The sequence below is a fragment of the Oncorhynchus tshawytscha genome, linkage group LG10, assembly GCF_018296145.1.
Source record: "Oncorhynchus tshawytscha isolate Ot180627B linkage group LG10, Otsh_v2.0, whole genome shotgun sequence".
Classification (NCBI taxonomy): Eukaryota; Metazoa; Chordata; class Actinopteri; order Salmoniformes; family Salmonidae; genus Oncorhynchus; species Oncorhynchus tshawytscha.
The window spans coordinates 24,041,195-24,061,767 of NC_056438.1; the positions used below are offsets into that span (position 1 = coordinate 24,041,195).

Here is a 20,573-nt window from a genome sequence, read left to right on the forward strand (position 1 = left end):
ACATCATTTGCTAATAGCCTGAGCTTATGTCCAATGACCTCATGTATTTTGTGAAAATATGCTCACTGAGGTACTATTTGAGCCAATGTCTTTTTTTCCTACCCTCGCATACTTGGCACCAGGTTCCTATAGTGCCTGATGGCCTGACTGGTTAATGTGTGCAAATTGTCATTGGGAGTCCTTTTATATCAAGCACCAGTGCTCAGCATTTCTTTCGAAGGTGACTTCAGCATTACTCCCCTCCATCTCATTTAGTGTGTAGATCCATTGTTGAATACAGTATGGTCTTGAGCAAAGTTATAAAACTTCCCTTGTCTGAAACTGTCCTTGAGCTTTCAGGTTTTTTTCTTCCAGTGACGTGAAAAAGAAACCGCACAGAGGCCCCTTTATGCTGCATTTCACGTTTTACTTCAATCCACAGAGAATGGTGATGTCATGCATGCTGTACTCAGACACACAGAGAACACACTCACAAACATTAGCACATACAAGTGTAAAGGCCATCATGCTGCTTGCTTAGCGAGTACCACTTCCTCCCGATTCAGCCCATACCTGGCAAACTCGGGACCTCTGCCTTGCTAGCACACGTGACCACCCTCCTGAAGCGTCTTACCAGTCTGCGCCACGCAAAAAGCTAGCTAATCGCTGGCGGAAATGGGGACGCCTCAGGCTGAATAGTACGTTTTACACATGCCCATGTGCTACACAAGTGTGCACACACAAACACAAATTAAAACTTATCCAATTTCCAATTCTATCACAGGAAACAGCCAATAGTTCCCTGAGTGGTAATGAATTAGCCCGGGTTGATCATTTATGTAACCGCAAGACGAAAACCCAACCCAAGGCCTGACTATCAGCGGAACTGCAAACATAGCACATGGTCAAATTGCTATCCGCTCTGCCCCCTTTGATTAATTAATTAATTGTTTATTATTTGTTTTGTCTGTAACTCCACAGTTTTTCAAAAAGGCATACAACAAACATCAGGGCTGCCGCATAAATGAACTAGCGATTACTCTTGTTTAATTTGGTTCTTTCTGCCTCCTGAAGAAAATGCTGCCGCAGCTTCAGACGATTTGAGTTGTTAATCGCACCAGAAGTGGAGGAAAGGTGTTTCAGTTCCTCCTTTATTTATTAGCGCAATGCTAGTTTATTCTGTGAGGTAAACGAATGTACTGGGAGTGGCAGAGGAAGGCGAAAAGGGACTGTGGGAAGATATTGTTATATCACCTAGGGTAGTTTTAGAGTTATGTTTTTGTAGAAACCTCACAGCTGATGTCATGACTTCTTAGCTGTTCTGGAGGAGCACGACTGCACAAAAGGACTGTAAATCATATTGTGAGGTCCGCAGGAATGTGTTCAAAAGGGCAGAAAACGTTTTGTTACCAGATCATTGGTTTCAGACCGACCAATACAGCAGTCTCAGCTGCCCATATGTTATTGGAGTTGAACCAAAGGGAAATGACAGGGATGCCAAGGCATCCTTGAACATTACTTCACTTCAAATTGTGCAACGTGTAGTGGATACTGTAACATCGTAGTCTACAAGACAGCATCATAGGCAACAAATTGAACAGGCAATACAGCGGTTTGTCTGACATGAAAGAAAAATTATATGACATACCTTAGATCTCTCAAACTTAGTTGATATGATGTCAAACAATATAATTCTGACAAAGACCTTACAGTGGATATATTTAAACATGGATCTGACTTTCCAAGGTTATTGCTTTTGCATGAGAGCAACTTTGATTGCTCAGAGAAAGGCTAAATGATGATCTCCTGAGCACCTTTTTGTCCCTTCAACGATACATTGTACTTTTCCACAGAGTTGTTTTTTAGGCTGCACGGATTGTCACATCCCATTATGATTTTCAACATGCGTCCATATTCCGAGGCATGTTCCTGGCTATTGTGTTCCAGCAGGTAGCTTTTGATTCGCTTTAGAAATCAACTGATTTTTCCGTTCGACCTTGCAACGGGCTGTGGGAGGCTCGGGAGTGGGAGCTACCTTGCACAATTAATTCCTCCTCCTCTCCCTCCTTTCAAATGAAACACCTCTGCAAACCCATTCTCTTTCATTAGGCTATTTCTTTAATGGCACTTTAACACAGAGGTTCTTTTTATGAAAGAGAAATGTACCGACCTTTTCTTTTTTTCCTGTCTTCTTTTTTATTTTTACTTGGAATCTAAAACCGTTTCCTGTTTCTTTTATGCAGTGTGGGCAACGGCTGTAACCAGTAGATGTATTGTCACATTTGATGTATTAATCCGCAAAGCTAAGCTTTTAAGGCTTTCTTCTTGCCCAGCATTCTTATCTGTATGCCCCTAAGTCATGAGAGGTGACATTTTTCTAAATAGTTTTTAAGTATTACATATTTGTGAGAGAAATGTTAATGTTAGGCTCCCTAAATAGGTTATTTGTCTCATAACTTCTTCTCATAATTGTTGTTAACAACTAAAAGTAAGTCATTTGACTAATAACCAGACTCCTGATCATTTCGTTGTACAGATTTTAGACTATCAGTATTGCATTTGATGGGCCTGCATGAGTATCCAACATTCACATTTTAAAGCCTTATCTGATAACAAATCCCTGCCTTTAGCTATGGATAATTACCATGCAATGAGAGAGCATGTCTTGTGGTGACTTCTTTTTATATAATAGCCTCCGTACTATATAGACTCCATACGATACAGACTCCATACTAAACAACAGTGGACATTTTGTATTTCTTCTTAGCACACGCTGTGGGTCTTTCTCGTGTCCTTCTCCCTCTCTCTGTCACTAGTTGCCTCAGTTTCTACTCTCCATTTGCTTGCAGCGTGATTGATTTGTAACTCAAGGTGTTAATAGAGTGCACGTAGCCCGTAGTGTCTCCCCAACAGGTAGCTCAATATGCCGCAATGGAGCTAAAATTAGTGGCGCACTAAGCTGTGGTATTTATCGACTAATGAGGAACACATTCAAGGTTGTGTGAGCGTGAGGGTCTTCGTGTAGGACGAGGAAACACGACGCCAGCAAACTTTTAATAGGACCAACCCCCAGGGCATACCTAATTTCCTTAATGGCCAATGATCAAGAAGAAGATACTTAGGATACGTCATACGTAATACCTTGGATTGAGGATTTATGCTAAACTGTGTGTTTGTGACATGTATTGCTAATGACACTTGAAATAGTGTTGTCATAAGATTCCTTACCCCTTTCCTTAATTGCAATTACTCTGAATCACAAAGACTTGACAATTAGTTTCAGCCACCAAAGACACTCCCCAAGTTGATTTTCTAGTAGTTGACAGTCAAACCTATGTGAATATCAATAGAATGTCATTCTATTTCTGTGCTTATGCCCTCATAAATAGCATCCAATCTTTAAAGTAAACCTTGGTTCAGGTTGGGACACTAACTTGAAGAGGGGAAGTTAAGAAGCTCAAAACAAAGTTCCTCATTTGTAATGAAGTCCAATTCTTGAAAAGGATTTACCCACCAAGGTATCCTCTCCTGCCAGATACCCGAAAGCATCATTGGAAGGCAGCCACGGCTATCGTCGGCTGCACAGAGACAGGGGCTGCTCAAAGCTGTTTCCAGCCTGAAGTGTGTCTCATGAAACTTTAATGAAGAGAGCGACTCGAAATAGGTGGCGTTTGAGAGAAGGGAGGGAAAGACGCTAATTAGGCATATCACAACAGGGAGAGCGAAGCTTTAAGGTGTGCTTCAGCCTCATTGGTATGCCAACCATGTTCCATATTAGCAATAGCGGCTACCTGAACAAAGCTAAAGCAATAGCCATTTTGGATGGGATATGTTACCCAGTGCTCTCTGTAAGTCTTCTCTCACTGTGAAAGGAAGTCAGCTTCCTGCTAAGAGCTTCAAGGGGCCAGACAAGCTGATGTAGGCCTTTGATTGTCTTTGTTTGGTTAAAATGATTATTTTTTTGCACAGGAGCTGGAGCTGCGGTAGTTATCTTGTCTCGCATCTCAGAGAACAGGAAGGGGAGCAGCCCCCCTTTCTAATAGCAGCACTTTGTGGTGGATACAGGGAAGAGACAAGCTTACGCAATGTGGCAGAGACACATGCACACCCTCCTGTCACACCATCCAATATGCACTTGTAAACACGCTCGATACAGTACAACTACTCAAAACACACCCATTGTCAAGTGTCAACTGTCTAAAAAAGCTGTTAAGTTTTGTGTCACATTTTGTGAATACAGAGCCTTGCTGAATATTGTGAGACTAGTGGTTATCTAAGTGTTCAATCTCCATATTATTTTTATTTTCTGTCCATGTCAATATAATAGCCTGGTAAATAAAGGGAATGATTCAGCAAAGTATATCTCAGTAGTATGATGTCACTGAATAACTGTTTAAAACTTGACAATAGTATGAACACAATGCACACATCTCTCTATATGCCACTTTGCCTTGTTCTCTCTCTCTCTCTCTCGCCCTCTGTCTCTCTCTCTCTGTCTCTCTGACTCACACACATGTTGTTGTTGATTCTAATTCTCTACACTCACACTCACACAGACACACTCAGTCTACCTCTCTTTCTCTCTCCTATTGCTTGTAATTATTTCTGCCATCTTCCTTTGGCTCTCTCCTCCTCTCATTCCTCTCACTTGCACTCAATGAGCTCACAGCTATGGTTTTCTCTTGGTTTTCATAGAGGACCAACTGCCCCCTGGTTTCCCCACCATTGACATGGGTCCCCAGTTGAAAGTGGTAGAGCGAACTCGTACGGCCACCATGCTCTGTGCCGCCAGCGGCAACCCTGACCCAGACATCTCCTGGTTCAAAGATTTCCTACCTGTCAACACCACCAACAACAATGGACGTATCAAGCAGCTCAGATCAGGTAGGGTGTCACTTCCGCCACCAGAACTAAACCGGGAGTACTCTTTCATTTTTGTACCCTAATCCCTTCCGTTTCTGTTCTCTCATTTTCCTTCTCCTCTTCTTCTTTGGCTTTGATTTTGTAGGTAATGGCATTGTTTCTACTGCTTCTTCTTCCTTCTCTACTGTGTGTGTGTGTATCCTGGTGTGTGTCGTCTGTTCCTCCCATCCCTGTCTCTGGTGTTGTCATGGCTCCGTCGGTTGTCTCTGTGTGTTTTGCCGCTTCAGTCTGACTTCCACATTGCTCACTGCTGTGACTGTTCTTCTGACGAGTTAATTTTCTTTTGGTTAAGTTTAGTTGATTCCCTTTGACTGCCTTGATGCAGTGTTTGATGGATCCATTCTCTTTTGTTTTTATCTCTTGTTTTCTCTAAAACGATGAATATTCAACATTGGGCTTCATTCAGAACTTGCAAAGGGGCACCTGTGGTTTTTAGTCATTTTGTTGTTTTTCAAGGCTCCAAGAGAAAATTGCAGAACAGAGTGAATAGGAAGACATTTAGGCTATTTCCTTTTCTAATTCTTTGTCGTTTTTTGTTGTGATTTAAACTAACAGTTGTATTAAAACAGAAAATAAGAACTTCAGTCGAGGCACCTATTCCTTGTTTTCCGGTCTTAAGTAGCCACAGTAGTGTGTGACGCTTGTGTCTAGCTTTCCCAGTCCCTTATTGACTCTCTGGATCTACTCCCTGCTTTCCACGTAGACTCCAGATTTTTATTCTCTTTGCCTGTGGCTTATTCCCAATACTTCCTCATCCCATTCCTCTGAATATTCCAAGTTTCCTTTTAATGCGGAAAAGCATTAGAAATTCAGAATCCATCGGATATATGCTAGCGCTACTTAACTTGTAGTTTGGCTAGCAATATTTACTATTAGCATTCCTATTTGAGATTTTGCACTACTTCTGGTACAATTAGTCTTCTATGTTTGACCACCTGCCTTTTCAGATTTCACAGCTGTCCTTTGTTAAAATGTCTTGTTAACCCTCCTTTACCTTATTGTTAACGGAATCTGTGTAAATTAACCCTCTTTTTTTAATGTGCGACTTTGATTTTCCTGTGACGTAGAGTTGATAAAGTTTTAACTCTGACAAAAAACTAATGTAACTTAACCTAAGGAATATAATAATATTTTTATGCTGTCTTTCTTCTCTCCGTATTTAAATCTACAGAATCCTTTGGTAAGTGCTTAGTTCTGAAGCACACTTCACTCCCAACTAATTTTTCTTCATGTTATAACTATTAATAAAATGCATGGCATGCATTTTACTAACAGTTAGTGTAGACACAAAGATAACGCTAGTGGCACAATTACTTTCCCCCCACAAAGTTTTCCTATAAGCAATACAGGCACCTTTTCCAAAGCACACACATTTCCCCCAGCTTTAGCCCGGTAGATGCCATATCCCCCACCTTAGTAATAAAACCTACCTATCTACCCTCACCGTATGGTCAATCACTCACTCACCTACTCACAAACTCACTCACTCACTCCCTCACTCAGTACTGTATAGCCTACTACCACTACAGAGATTTAAGCAGATGTTTAGCGATTACTAGGTCAAACTAAAGGGTTCCAGGTCTCTTAAACGAGTCTCTTCCCTCTCATATTCAAACTCTTCCAAGCCTTCCCTTCAGTAGATGGTCTTCAGAATCCATGCCACTTCCAAAATGGCACTTCCCCTGTGGCACACCACTGTACAACGTTCTCTGACCTTCTCTGACCTATGATACCTTCCTAAGATGAATCCTGTCTTTTTTTGCCAATAGAGTACAGAGTTCTCTCTCTTTCTAGTTCTCTCTCTCTTTCTCATTTCTCTTTCCTCTAGTCCGCTTTATTTACGTACTCTGTTAAGTCTAATTTGATTCTTCTTCCAAAGCCCCCAGCCTGTATCTTCTCCTACTAATGATTCTTCTTTCTAATCTTATTTGCATTCATATTATCCACCCAGGTGGTACACCAATAAGAGGTAAGAGTGCTGAACTGATGTTCACAGAATGAACAAAACAAATTCATTCTTGCTGTCGCCCCATCCATCCGCCCGTCCGCCTTCATTTTTGTCCTGTTTCCCGACTCCAAATCCCATTTCGTTCCCATTATCAACCTTCCTTCTTATTTGTCCTGTTCTGTTGACTCCATCCAATCTCCATTTTTTGTCTATGCTTTATTTCCTCCTTTGAATTTTGATTTGAAGAGCCTTTTTCAAAAAACTCAGTTGTGATATGCTTGCTCCGGCTCAAAGAAGCATATCCAATGACAACTTTTTTTTCAAACTCTAATTGTTCTTTCATTTTTTTGTTTTCTTTTTAGCCATAGCGCTCATGTGTCCCTCTTTTTGTCCAACTAAAACAACCAAACATTTTTCCCCCTTAGCTGCTCTTGTTCAGCACTAAAATTATGCACAGATGCTGTGGAATCACGCAGGCATGCTGAAGACAACATTTCCTTTACTCTGCTTTTTTCTCCCAAAGAATTCTTTCTATCTTTGCAAGCCTTTTTTTTATTTATTCTATTTGCTTTCCTCTCCTGTACCTTGTGTAAAAAAAGCCCAAACAACTACTTTTTTGATAAAGTTTCTACGGGTGCTTTTTTCCTCTTTCACCTATTTTTCTTACTTTTCTTGGGTTTGAAGGCTATTTTACTTTTTGACGTTTTTTTATTCTTCAGGGTTTGGGGGAAGGCAAACAGTTGAGTCTGGCGAGGACCTGGCAGGTCCATTTTTGCCGTTTGGGAATTGGAGAGTGATTGATGCATAAGCCATTTTTCCCCTGGTCATATGACACCACACTGCGGATCCCATTGGTGGATTTTTATGGGTGTCTTTTGTAGCTTTCACAAGCTAACGCAGTGGTTGGTTGCCTTCTTGTCGGATCAAGGCCACCATTTTGAATTTTGTCTTCTAATACAATTGCATTTTATTTTTCAGCTAAGGGTTGTCAAAAGGTTGTAAGTTGTGCCGACATACATTTCTTGCTCTTTGGACAAGATCTGCATGTCAAACATTTTGTGACAGAGGGTGATATATTGGTAATACGATATTATGATGAGTATTTTTTCACATATCTCAGCAGCATTTTTTTTCTCAATTTTTTCTGTAAGTGCTGCATTTTTCTAACCGACCTTGACTAGATGAAGTCCTAAATTTATTTGATTGATATTAGATCTGTGATTGAATATGCTAAAATTCATACCCAAATTAATTTTTTAATTGTCCTCCCTTGTTATGCTGCTTTTGTATACTGTAAACCTCTTTTGTTTGATCCATGCTTCCTTGAAGCAGTTTCACTCATCCCCATATTGACAGTCCGGTGAAATGTTGTACATTGCAGGGCTTGCCCCTATCCCTCAAAGTCCAGCTATACTATTACATATTTTCACACTGGTATTAAAGTTGAGTGCCTTTTTAGACCCTGCAACATGTATGTAGGTTGGTTTTTATCCTCTGATGTCAACAATGAGGTAAATGTTAAATGTTAAATATTTTTCCATGGTTGTTAAATGTTTAGTTGTTCCCCTAAGATTTCTGTAGGCCTGATAGTAAAGCTATCTGACTAAAACTATCCATGATTGATGTAATGCACTAGTCTTTTTATAATTACAGAAAATATGTAATAAAGATGTCACACATTTGATATATCAGGCTGGGGTAATGTTAGGGGAAAACTGTCAAGTTACAAGAAGAATGACTATTTGCGAAACAAATAAGGTTGTGTTGGTCAATGGTGAAGTAAACTATCCTCTGTGCAAATGATCCCTACAGATACAAAAAAAATCCCTCTACGCTAGTTACAATGGTAGCCGATTTTACGATGTACCCTCATCGATTTATAAAAAGAGCAAGTCTAGGAGTGATGGGGCTTCAATAACATGTTGGCCCCTGACCAGTCAAGCAAGTTTAAAAAATAAAATAAAAAGTTTGTTAACTATATACAAAATGGCTGACATTAAACCAATAGTGTCCGGCACCTACCTTCTATTCCCACGCAGGCGCCCTCCAGATTGAGCAGAGCGAAGAGTCCGACCAGGGGAAGTACGAGTGCGTCGCCACCAACAACGATGGAACCCGTTATTCTGCCCCCGCCAATCTATATGTCAGAGGTAGGAAAGTGACAACAAAACAACAACGGTATTCTCCTTTGGAAGCAGGTTACCCACATTCTGATAAGAAAAAATAGATAGAAGAAAACATTAAAGTGGTATTTGGTATGGTATATTATTGTACCACTGGTGAGATGGGTGTTCAAAACGGGGTAATTTGGGGTGTTGGAGTTAGAGATCCAGTCCAAATGTCCGTGTCCAGTGATGTACTTGTAAGTATGGCTCTTTTGTTCTATTTGACCTACCTGCACTGATTTGAACCTGTGTGTTCTGTTTTCTGTTTTTCTGTTATTTTTCCTATCTAACTCCAATGACTTGACTGCTTGGTGTGTTTTACCTACTAATTGCCTTTTACTCCCAAATGTACCTTGAGGGGAAACGGGTGGACAATCCCTCCACCGATCCTCTCTGATCTTTCTGTTTCTTTTCTTTTTTCTCTTTTGAGCAACATTGGAAGGACACCTTTAACTCTTTGTCAATACAGTTTTAAAAGTGCTGAGATTATATTTAATAGTGATTGTATGTAGTTATCAGATAAATGTAGATTTTCTAAATAATGACTTTTAACTACATGTTGAAAATCAGCTATTTTTTTGCAACAATTTAAATGTTTAAGTTAATGGTGATAGCATCAGCACATACATTTATTTGCTGATTTTCTTATCAGTGATACTTCCTTGAAAGGTAACACTCTATTGTGGCCTTCATAGCACCTTCTTGAGCTATCACAAATCTTTGTTCCAATTATCATGAACTGTCTTGAGGTTTGGCCTTCTATGTGAAAGTCACATTACATAGTTTAAGTCCATTGTAATAATATTATTGTGTGTTTACTGATAAGATTAAGGCCATTGTTAAATTTTTATATCAATCTTTGAACACCATTGGATATTATTATTATTTTAAGTAAAATCGGTTTTCATGAATTTAATATGAATATTTTAATTGCCAGCTGTAGCTATTTTTCTTTAAAAACTATTATCTCTAATTCTGTTCGAGTCTTGTGGTTTGCAGTATCATCACAGATCATTCATTTAAATCACAGTCAATGACGATGCTTAGAATACTGAATAATGATGAGTTAACAGATATTTTATTGGGTGGAACAAAGTGAAAGTGGATATTGACCAAATTGAACAGCGATATCTTTCTGGATATCATATTAGGACTTTTTGCATCGCTCACATTTTCAACATGCAGAACATTTGTATGTAAAACCCAACCTACACATAGCACATATATACATAGCACTTTCATCCTTAGCACTCGATACAAGCCAACCACATGACTGGGATAGGATTGTATTATATGCTAAACATAGCAAATGATTTCAACCCTCAAAATGCTTAACATGTTGAAGTGGTGCTAGTTAAGACGTCTGCCTCTAAACCAGGGTATGAGGGCGATGCAGCGGACTCCCTGTCCCCATGTGACAGGACGTCCTTCACAGTAGCATTTTGAACGCCTTGAACATGGCCTTTTTACTCTCTCTGTGTTTCCCTTGTTTTCTTCTCCTTTCCTCATTTCATTGTGTTCTGCATCAAACCCCCTACATCCCTCAGAGCTGCGAGAAGGTTGGTGTTTTTTTAACTTTTATACCGCCTTACAAAACTGAAACTAAAGAAACTCATTTATTGCAACCGTAAAAAAAAAGAAAAATCTCAAAATCTCAAGAATACAAATGAAGTGAATGTACAGTAGTTGCAACTGCGTGCCATTTTTCTCTCTCGTTTTGTTCTCTCCTTGGTTCATTATTATTTATAGCCTTGTATTATTATTGTTTCTGCTTAGTTGCTCAGTACATTTCTTTCCATGAGGAATTCCCTTGGTCTTGGCTACGATGCTTGACTGTCCAAAAAGTGGTGCATGTAATGGAAGGGATAGTGCAGCTTTAGTGTGGTGGGAGGGTGTGGGATAATATTTGCATCTTCGGGAGTATTTGCATGGTGACCTGTTTATGCTCAAGCTAGAGAACCCCCCACCCCACCTCTGTTCTCAGCCTCACCCCTACCCTTTGCCCCCGCCCCTCGGTGTCCGTAGCTTGTTAGTGTTCCTGCTTGGTAACTCAGGTCAACGCCGTGACAACGGCAGGCGGCACAAAAAAGCACAGCGCCAACTTGAGCCGCAGCACCGGAGCAGGAAGGGTGTCCTCTATCACTACAGGCTCCTGGAATGAAGCGCTGCCACACTCTGCGGCCTGCCTAGGCACATGAAAATGAGCAAAGAATTCCCACTGAGCAGCCATTTGACTAACTAAGACTGGATGAAAATGTTCCCTCTATTGCTCTTCGTCATAGTGTTAGAGAAATATATATATTTAAATTCTCCTTTGTTATAGTCAGTGGCGAGGTCTAGCTCTCAGCTGTTAAGGTAGCATAGCCTTGTGAGATGAAAGCATAATGTATTTGTAGCAATAGGCGCAAGACTTGACAAATGTAATGATATTCAAATGAGTATGATAATATTATGTCTTGGTGGATTGTGATCCAATTGGATATTAATTAAATATTAAGCGAGTTATAAGTTGTATTTAATAATGCAAGGAGTTCTCTGAAATTCCTTCTCTCTGGAGAGGAACAATCTGCTTAGCAGAATGTGCTGTATGAAATGTGAATGCGGTTGAACACGTTCGGTAATGCTACATGTAGATTCAGGCTTGTAGCGTTAGCAAACAATGCTATTAGCCAACAATGCTATTAGCAAAAAATGCTATTTTAGCTAACGCTCAGTTTTACATCACATCATGTTAATGTATATTAATGGCCACATAGAGCGAGAAAATCCAATGGCTCTTGCCATTACATTAGTCAAGGCTCATCTTTGTGCCCCATATTCGAGAGAGAAGCTTGTTTAATTTTAATTAAAAGTGATTGGGAAGATGGGAGTGTTTCACTCTTTATTAGTATCACCGAGGTTCACCGCCAAAGCACCAGAGTGATTCATCTTTCCAAGGCGCATGGAAGAGCAAACAACATTCCCCAAATACTCCCACCATTACGTCTCCGAGTATCCAAGGAGATTGGTCTATTGGGGCCTTTATTCATTCTGAGTACTATAAGCAGTAACACTGACTTCGATCCTTTAATATCATTCCTCCTTAGAAATGTATTAAAATCCAAACCCAGTTCCTGTATTTTTCTACCCCTTCTCCAGTCACTGTCCCTTAAATCCTCTTACCTTATGTGGTGTGTTTGAATCATGTGTGGTTAACTAACGAAGTCAAACCTCAGAAAACATTGTGATTTGTGTTAAGATGACTCCTTTGCCTCTCCCTGTCCTCTCCTGTCACACTGTAGCACCTCCCCATATCTGTTCAGTGACGCTGTCCATTCGTCCTGCCCTGGCAACTCTACCTTAATAATAGCCAGTTGTGTTTATTTCCGTGCAACCCAAAGCTGCCAGCCTAACCCTAGGCACCCTCCCCATGTTTGATATCTGTTTTTTGTATGTCTGTGTTAGTATTTATTTTCCCTCTCAATCCTCTTCTCTCCTTCCCATTCCCAACCATGGTTGCCTTTCCAAGCCAGCTATGTGCTTGTGTGCATGACAGAGAGCCCAAGCCCCCACGACAGGCCCGGCCTTGTATCTTCCCATTTGCATGACAGAGAGCCCAAGCCCCCACGACAGGCCCGGCCTTGTATCTTTCCATGTGCATAGTGCTGCATCATTTATTTTCAATCAATTTGTTTTTGGATCGGTTTCAAATTTTGATTTGGTTTTAGTTTCTATTTTGGAACGTGTATCCACTTTTTTGATCTGAGAAGCAGAGTTGCACCATATTCCATGTACTTGTACCATAGTTGGATGTGTCCCCACCACGGAGCATCTGTATGTGTGATGTGAGAATGTGACGCGGCACATTTACGCCACATCAACTGGAAGAACGCAGCATTGAAGTTGTTCTCTTGATCACTTCACTCTGGCATGCTGTCGACCCTCCAGTTCCTCTGTGCTGTTCTCTTTATATCTGTATGAATGGTATCATTTATGCATGGTGTTTGTGATTGTTAGTCCGTAGCTAGTCCCATCACTGATCCCTGCTAGGCCTGGACCGAGTTGTGTGTGAAACTGTGTGTTTTACTCTCCATCCAACCATCACAGAATAAAAGATCCATGTCTAAATATATTACATTAGATATAAAAGCAACATTTCTGGCAAGTTGTAAATATATTTGTTGTCCTTGTATATAACTTATGAGTTTCTTTTTTTCTCGGCCGTTGATGGGAAACCTTGGCCTTGTGCAGCTTGTATGAGTTGTTACCCCTACCCTCTGTCTTCTGTAGTGCGCCGGGTGCCCCCGCGGTTCTCCATCCCGCCTACGGACAATGAGATCATGCCTGGAGGCAGCGTCAACATCACCTGTGTGGCTGTGGGCTCCCCCATGCCCTACGTCAAATGGATGCTGGGAGCCGAAGACCTGACGCCCGAGGACGACATGCCCATAGGGCGAAACGTTTTGGAGCTCACTGACGTCCGCCAGTCTAACAACTATACCTGCGTAGCCATGTCCACTCTCGGGGTTATTGAGGCGGTGGCGCAGATCACGGTGAAAGGTAGCACCCGTTTACTTCTTCCTGTCATGTTTTGTTGGCCTCAGAAGGAGGGTTCCTAAAGCCTGGGATGTGTTGACATCAGCCTCAGTGCATTAGATGCTAGATTGAGAATCAGTGAAAGGGTTATCTTTCAACCAGGGGAGTTAAACACCAAAGCTCTAGTGTTTTCTTTGACTGCCCCCGTGAGAGAACATTTTGAAGAACCCATGTTATGTTGGTTACAGGTAGAACCGTTTGGGGTTCCATGTAGAACCCTTCCACACTTCCATGGAGGGTTCTACATGGAACCCAAAAGGGTTCAACCTGATGACAGCTAAAGAACTCTGTGTGTGTGTGCGTGCGTGCGTGCACAGTGGGTATTGTTTGGTCTTCTCAGAAGGCAGGGTTCTTATCGGAGTGTAATCATATCTCCTCCGCTGCATACTAGAGAGAGAGATTCCAGATTCTACATTAGAGGTGGCATATAACGACAATCCATCGCTCTCATGTCTTTCAATTCATGCCACCGGTGTAACAGCAGAGAAAAGCATGTCTTTTGTTGTACTTGGGAGGCTTCCAGGACTTTTGGCCCTTTATCAGTTTTACAATAGTTCAAATATTGTTTTAATGCACTGATGTGGCATACTAATAAGTAAGGCAAGGTTAAAACAAATTTGACCTTTTATAATGTACAGTCTGAAAATAAATCTACAGTATGAAGGGTAGGAATGCTATTATTGTTATCGTTGCACAGCCAGCCTATTCGTGGAAATGTGATAATGCCTGAGGAATTCATATGAAATGTTCAAGGCTTCTGTCTATTGTTATTTATTATAAGTTTCACGTGAGGATATCCCGTTTTCCTTGGATAAGTCCCCAATAAGTTACCAGTATTCTCTTCTTTATAACAAATAAATAGCGGTGTTATTCCACAGGAATTTAGCCTAGTGTTTGGCCCACAACTGTTATTTGTACATTATAGTCATGTGTAGATTAACCATGTATATTGAGCATGCATATTTTAAATCATATCGTATTTGTTTGTTATTCCAGCACTGCCCAAGCCGCCCGGCATTCCCTTGGTGACGGAGCGCACGGCCACCAGCATCACGCTGACATGGGACTCAGGCAACCCTGAGCCAGTCTCCTACTACATCATCCAGCACAAGTCCAAGATCTCAGAGGACACATACAAGGAGATCGACGGCGTGGCCACCACTCGATACAGCGTGGGCGGCCTCAGTCCCTACTCGGACTACGAGTTCCGAGTGGTGGCGGTGAACAACATCGGGCGTGGGCCGCCCAGCGATGGCATCGAAGCCAAGACGGCCGAGCAGGCACCTAGCACGGCGCCCAGGCAGGTCAGGGGTCGTATGCTCAGTGCCACCACAGCCATCATCCACTGGGACGAACCAGAGGAGGCCAATGGGCAGATTATGGGCTACCGTGTGTACTACACCATGGACTCTGCCCAGCACGTCAACTTGTGGGAGAAGCAGATAGTGCGTGGGTCAAACTTCCTCACTATTCAAGGCCTCATCCCTAACAAGACCTATTACATTAAGGTCCTGGCCTACACATCGGTGGGCGATGGACCTCTGTCTGCAGATCTCCAGATCATTGCCAAGACGGGGGGTAAGATCTGTGTGTAGCCGGCTTTTTGTGTGATTTTGTTTGGACCAAAGCATGGACAATAGCATTAACTGTATGTGAGCTAGTCTATACATTATTGTAGGAGCTGAAGCTCTGCAGTGTTTGAGTTATGAGTAAACAAGCACATCAACCAACTCTGCAATGGAGAGTATCAACAGGCTAATTCGACAGCTAAGTGTCTTTCTGGGAAAACACTTCACTCACTCTGTCCTGTTAGTCAGATAAAAGTCTCCTCATCTTTGACCACAGCTGTAAACACTTGAAATCTCTTTTGGCTCTTGAGTGCCAAACAATTTCCTTTTTAATTTGCCAGTCTGAATGACAGAAATCACAGTTTAATAAACAAGATCGGGGCCTTGTTTACTTCATTCAAATATATAAAGCAATATTAGCAATGACAGGTAATAGAAATCATGTATTAATAACAGGTTACTACCAACGTTATTATTAGTAAAAGTAGCCACAGCAGGACCAGCAGCAGCACTCGTCAAATATGTTTTAGCAGAGGTACGATGGAAGTGACAATGAGTAGCATTGGTGTAGTGGACCAAATGTGTATTTGTATTGCTTTCCCAGTCCCCTCTCAACCGACCGACTTCAAAGGGGAAGCCAAATCCGAAACAAGCATACTACTATCGTGGATAGCCCCTGCACAGACCGGACAAGACAATCAAATCATGGGATATGAACTTCTGTACAAGAAGGGGGATGACAAGGAGGAGGTAACTGGTTTCTCATATCAAATATATGGCTAGCTATACTGGCCCAATGTATCTTACACCCAATGGTATACCTTTTTCTTAATGTTCTGATCTGATGACATACCATTATCTCAACAGAAACGAATCAGCTTTGAACCAACCACCACATACCTGCTGAAGGACTTGAAACCCTTCACTACTTATACTTTCCAGCTAGCCGCGCGCAGTAAGCATGGTATCGGAGCCTACACCAACGAGATCTCTGCAGAAACCCCTCAAACACGTAGGTCCTCTTCCATATCTAATCTCTGGCCAGACAGATTACCACTGGATGTGGAAACACCTTGGAGAGAGAAAAATCAAATCAATTTTCAAACGCATCTACCTTTGCCAATTTAGAATTGCAAATGCTAATTCCACAACCTTTTGCCAAAAACATGTTCATGACATGATACAAAGTAAATGTAATTGAAACAGGTGAATGACTTTTAATACAAAAATGTATGTAATCAAAAGAGGTGGGTGACTTTGAAAATTGACAAGTTCTGCAGCGATTGGAGCTGAAACGGGGTGTTTGGAACCTGACCATGCACCTATTCACTTTCAAATAGCTGCATGGACAGCGTTCACCAGGGCTCTCCTGTGAAGTCAACTGACAAGGTCACACTTTCTACAGAAGCTACTCCTCTTCAACACCTTTGATGTGCAAAACATCCCAACTAAGGCCAATAATAGATATGTGAATTATTCATTTCAATTTCAATTTTCTCTTTGTCTGACTGTCTGACAGTTTTGATTAGGGGAAGGGCATGTTATCCCACTATTAAAAACCTTGTCTCTTGACTTTGTGTGTCAGCCACGTCAGAATATTTGCGTATTGAGACTGAGCTTTCTATGGAAATACAATTCTGCACCTTTTATCTGGAGGTCAGTGGAGTTTCCCTTTCTCAGTATAATTAATCATTGGTGATGCCAACCCCTTAACAAAAGAATAAAATACAAAATTGGATAGACTACAAATACTGTAGAAAGCTCAAAAGCAAGTAGTATCACTGACGATAGAGAATTACCTTATTTTACACACAATAAGCCCTCAGGTTTATTGAAATTACTAAAGTATTGACCAATTTGTCAAGGCACCAAACTGAAAGCTAAGGACAAAAACATAGTGTATTTAGATATTTGAAATAAACCCGAGGTCTGTGTAAGACAAAAAAGATAACAGAGAACAGGTAGGTATTAAGTTCAAAAAGTCCAAACTCGATGGGAGGTACCAAGAAAAGATGTCTGCATTGAGACTTTGAAAAGTCATTCATATCTCCTTGGGAAGTTCTCTGCTGTACAGTCAGGCTTTTACCACAAACCAACAGGCTTCGGAAAGGTTGGTGACCAATACAACTTTTTACACTTTGCTAGAGTTGAAGCATCAACCTTTATGTTTTTGGATTCGTGGTAACTGCTTGCCCAATGTTTGATATTTGTTTGATTTTATTTGGATTTTATGTGATCCAGTGAAATTTTACTGAGCAGTAATTGGATATGTTTATATTAAATGTGAGTTTTAGTCATGCTTATAAATCCAAGATATGAAGCCCTAGACTGATAACAGCTTTTAGAAAAGAATATGTAAGGTATTATTTACAAAGGTAGGTTACCTATTTTGAAGGTGTTCTATTATCTCATGACAACCCCATCCATACATCCTCAGTGTGTGTGATTTTATTTATTGAGTTGACCTTGTTTTAAAAAGTGTTAGTCTTTTGTCTTTGCCTTTTGTCTCATGTTAATTTGGGAAACCTCATTGACCTTTGATACCATTTCTTTGCAAACATTGTTTCAGTCCTTGTGGTTTGTCCTCATTTTGTGTCATATTTATTTTCCCCTTCCCTTTTTTTTAATTGTTTGTACGTTTCCACCACCATCATCCCAACCCCAAAAAACTTCAACCTACCTGTGAAACCCCTCGAAACAAACAAAATAAAACAACACCCCAACTGAAATGGTTGATCCAATCAAACAAAACCCTGCTCGTCCTCAAATCCACTCCTCCAATCAGAGCCCTCAGCCCCACCTCAGGATGTGAAGTGCTCTAGCCCCAGCTCCACCAATATCCTGGTAAGTTGGCGGCCGCCCCCTACGGAGTTACAGAATGGGATCATAACCAAGTATGCCATCCAATACGCTGCCACTGAAGGGGAGGACACCACCATCCGACAAATATCCGACATCCCTCCCGAAAGCGCCCAGTACCTCTTGGAAAACATGGAAAAATGGACCGAATACCGTGTGACAGTGACTGCTCACACAGATGTCGGTGAAGGACCTGAAAGTTTACCACAACTTATTCGCACCGAGGAGGATGGTATGTTTTTCTGAAACCGCTGCCCTGTTGCAAATCCAGTCCACCCTCTAACCTCTTACCCCCTTTAGATACTGTCTAACAGCATCTACAGTCCCTCTGACCTAGCGTCCCTCCCTGCTTCTTCCTCCTGTTTCTAACAAAGCTGACTCCTAACTCTCATGCAACTTTGTTTTTTTTACTAAACAGACTGCGACTGACTTTTTTGTAAATCTCAATTAACTTTTTGTCAGTATTTTTCAGCCTTTATTCTTTTATGCTTTTACTCAATTTCAACATATGGTATGGCATTTTTCTCCTGCACGGAAGCACTTCAGGCCTTTTGACTTCCAGTCCCAAACTGTCATTTAAAAAACTTTTTTATGAGAAAAAAACTTTTAGTTCAAACTTTTTTTTATAAACTTGACTGAATGGCAAGTTATGGACAGTGGAAAGGACACACTTTGGAAGGTATATTTTTAACGGCCTAAAACAACAATATTTTTTTCAATTTCATTTTTTCTTCACGCTTCATAGCCAAAATTCTTGCAGGGTGCTTCAAACTTTTGAAGCATTCCCTTTGGCTTTTTTCTATTTTGACAAACACATTTTTATTCCATGTTTTTAATCCACTACTTCCATTTTTTTGATGTTTCAAGATTAGGTCAGTTGTCAGACCTGTTTTTGGGTTTGTTTTTCTTTTCCCGTGCCGTTGTTGAAATATTGATGTCATACAGTGCTTGTTGCAGTATGCTCGCTCCCCTTTTCTAGATTTTTTCACCTCAGCATTTTGCTCTTTGGAGTTGGACAGGAATTAAAACGGGGAGAAGGGGTCCTCTATAATCTTGACCTTCTTTCTTTTATCCCATGGTGTTCCTCCAGTTCCCAGCGGCCCACCTCGTAAAGTCGAGGTGGAGGCTGTCAACTCCACATCAATTAAAGTGATCTGGCGCTCGCCGATGCCCACCAAGCAGCACGGGCAGATTCGAGGGTACCAGGTGCACTATGTCAGGATGGTTAATGGGGAACCCATGGGACAGCCAGGCATCAAGGACATCTTGATCGAGGATGCGCAGGTAAGCACCCTCCTCCTCCACTTCCCTCTCCAAACTCGCACATCCTCTCGCCTTGAGATGTTAGTTGACACAAGGATAGCAGAGGATAAGAGTCACACCTGCCAGGGTAAAATTTCATAAAGGATATGCTACTAAGCAGTATAAAGTGATGTTAAAACCACACATTTTTATGATATGGTTAAACCTTATAACACATAATACTGAACAAAAATATTAACGAAACATGCAACAATTTCAACAATTTTACTGAGTTACAGTTCATATAAGGAAATCCGTCAACTGAAATAAATTCATTAGGCACTAATCTATGGATTTCACATGACTGGGCAGGAGCACAGCCATGGGTGGCCCTAGGAGGGCATATGCCCACGCATTTGGGATCCAGGTCCACCCACTGCGGAGCCAGGCCCAGCCAATCAGAGTTTTTCCTGTCGAAAAGGGCTTTATTATAGACCGAAATACTCCTCAGTTTCATCAGCTTTTTGGGTGGCAGGTCTCAGACGATCCCGTAGGTGAAGAAGCCAGATGTGGAGGTCCTAGGCTGGCATGGTTACATGTGGTCTGCGGTTGTGAGGCCAGTTGGACGTACTGTCAAATTCTCTAAAATGATGTTGGAGACAGTTTATGGTAGAGGAACTTTCATTGAATTAGCTGGCAACAGCTCTGTGGACATTCCTGCAGTCAGCATGCCAATTGCACACTCCCTCAAAACTTGAGACATCTGTGGCATTGTGATGTGTGACAAAGCTGCACATTTTAGAGTTACCTTACGTTGTCCCCAGCACAAGGAGCACCTGTGTAATGATCATGCTGTTTAATCAGCTTCTTGACATGTCACACCTGTTAAGGTGGATGGATTACCTTGGCAAATTAGAAATGCTCACTAACAGGGATGTAAACAAATTTGTGCACAAACGTTGTGTGAAATAAGCTTGTTGTGCGTATGGAACATTTCTGGGATATTTTATTTCAGCTCATGAAACATGGGATCAACACGTTTATATTTTTGTTCAGTATAATTGTTCTCAGGACCTTTTGAAACCCATTGAGTATATCTATGATAAAATACACATTGTCTACACATGTCTATAAATAGACCTACACAGTATGTGACTCCTCCTATGTTACTCTCAATATCTGGTTGAGACAATCACAGGAGCTTTGGGGCCTTAATTTAGATCCAGTGGATCACACATCTGTAAATTCAATGGAACTGACATAATCAAGAACTTATTGGGGGTCAGTGAATGACATCTCTTAAGGGTAAAATCA

At 41.2% G+C, this 20,573-nt stretch overlaps 1 protein-coding gene across 32 annotated transcripts in view; it reads left to right on the forward strand.

Annotated features, from left to right (window-relative positions):
• Window positions 1-20,573, forward strand: part of LOC112259973 (receptor-type tyrosine-protein phosphatase delta) — a 600,208-nt gene that overhangs the window by 511,499 nt on the left and 68,136 nt on the right. For 12 of the 32 annotated variants that reach the window (XM_024434700.2, XM_042328371.1, XM_042328363.1 and 9 more), the window contains 11 exons: window positions 4,675-4,863; window positions 6,074-6,082; window positions 6,854-6,871; window positions 8,890-9,000; window positions 10,563-10,574; window positions 13,285-13,554; window positions 14,587-15,168; window positions 15,763-15,908; window positions 16,026-16,170; window positions 17,944-18,249; window positions 19,108-19,301. In XM_024434700.2, coding sequence (XP_024290468.1) covers window positions 4,675-4,863; window positions 6,074-6,082; window positions 6,854-6,871; window positions 8,890-9,000; window positions 10,563-10,574; window positions 13,285-13,554; window positions 14,587-15,168; window positions 15,763-15,908; window positions 16,026-16,170; window positions 17,944-18,249; window positions 19,108-19,301 — 1,982 coding nt within the window. The remainder of the gene's footprint in view (window positions 1-4,674; window positions 4,864-6,073; window positions 6,083-6,853; window positions 6,872-8,889; window positions 9,001-10,562; window positions 10,575-13,284; window positions 13,555-14,586; window positions 15,169-15,762; window positions 15,909-16,025; window positions 16,171-17,943; window positions 18,250-19,107; window positions 19,302-20,573) is intronic. The other 20 variants (XM_042328381.1, XM_042328383.1, XM_042328384.1 and 17 more) reach the window with 12 other exon arrangements.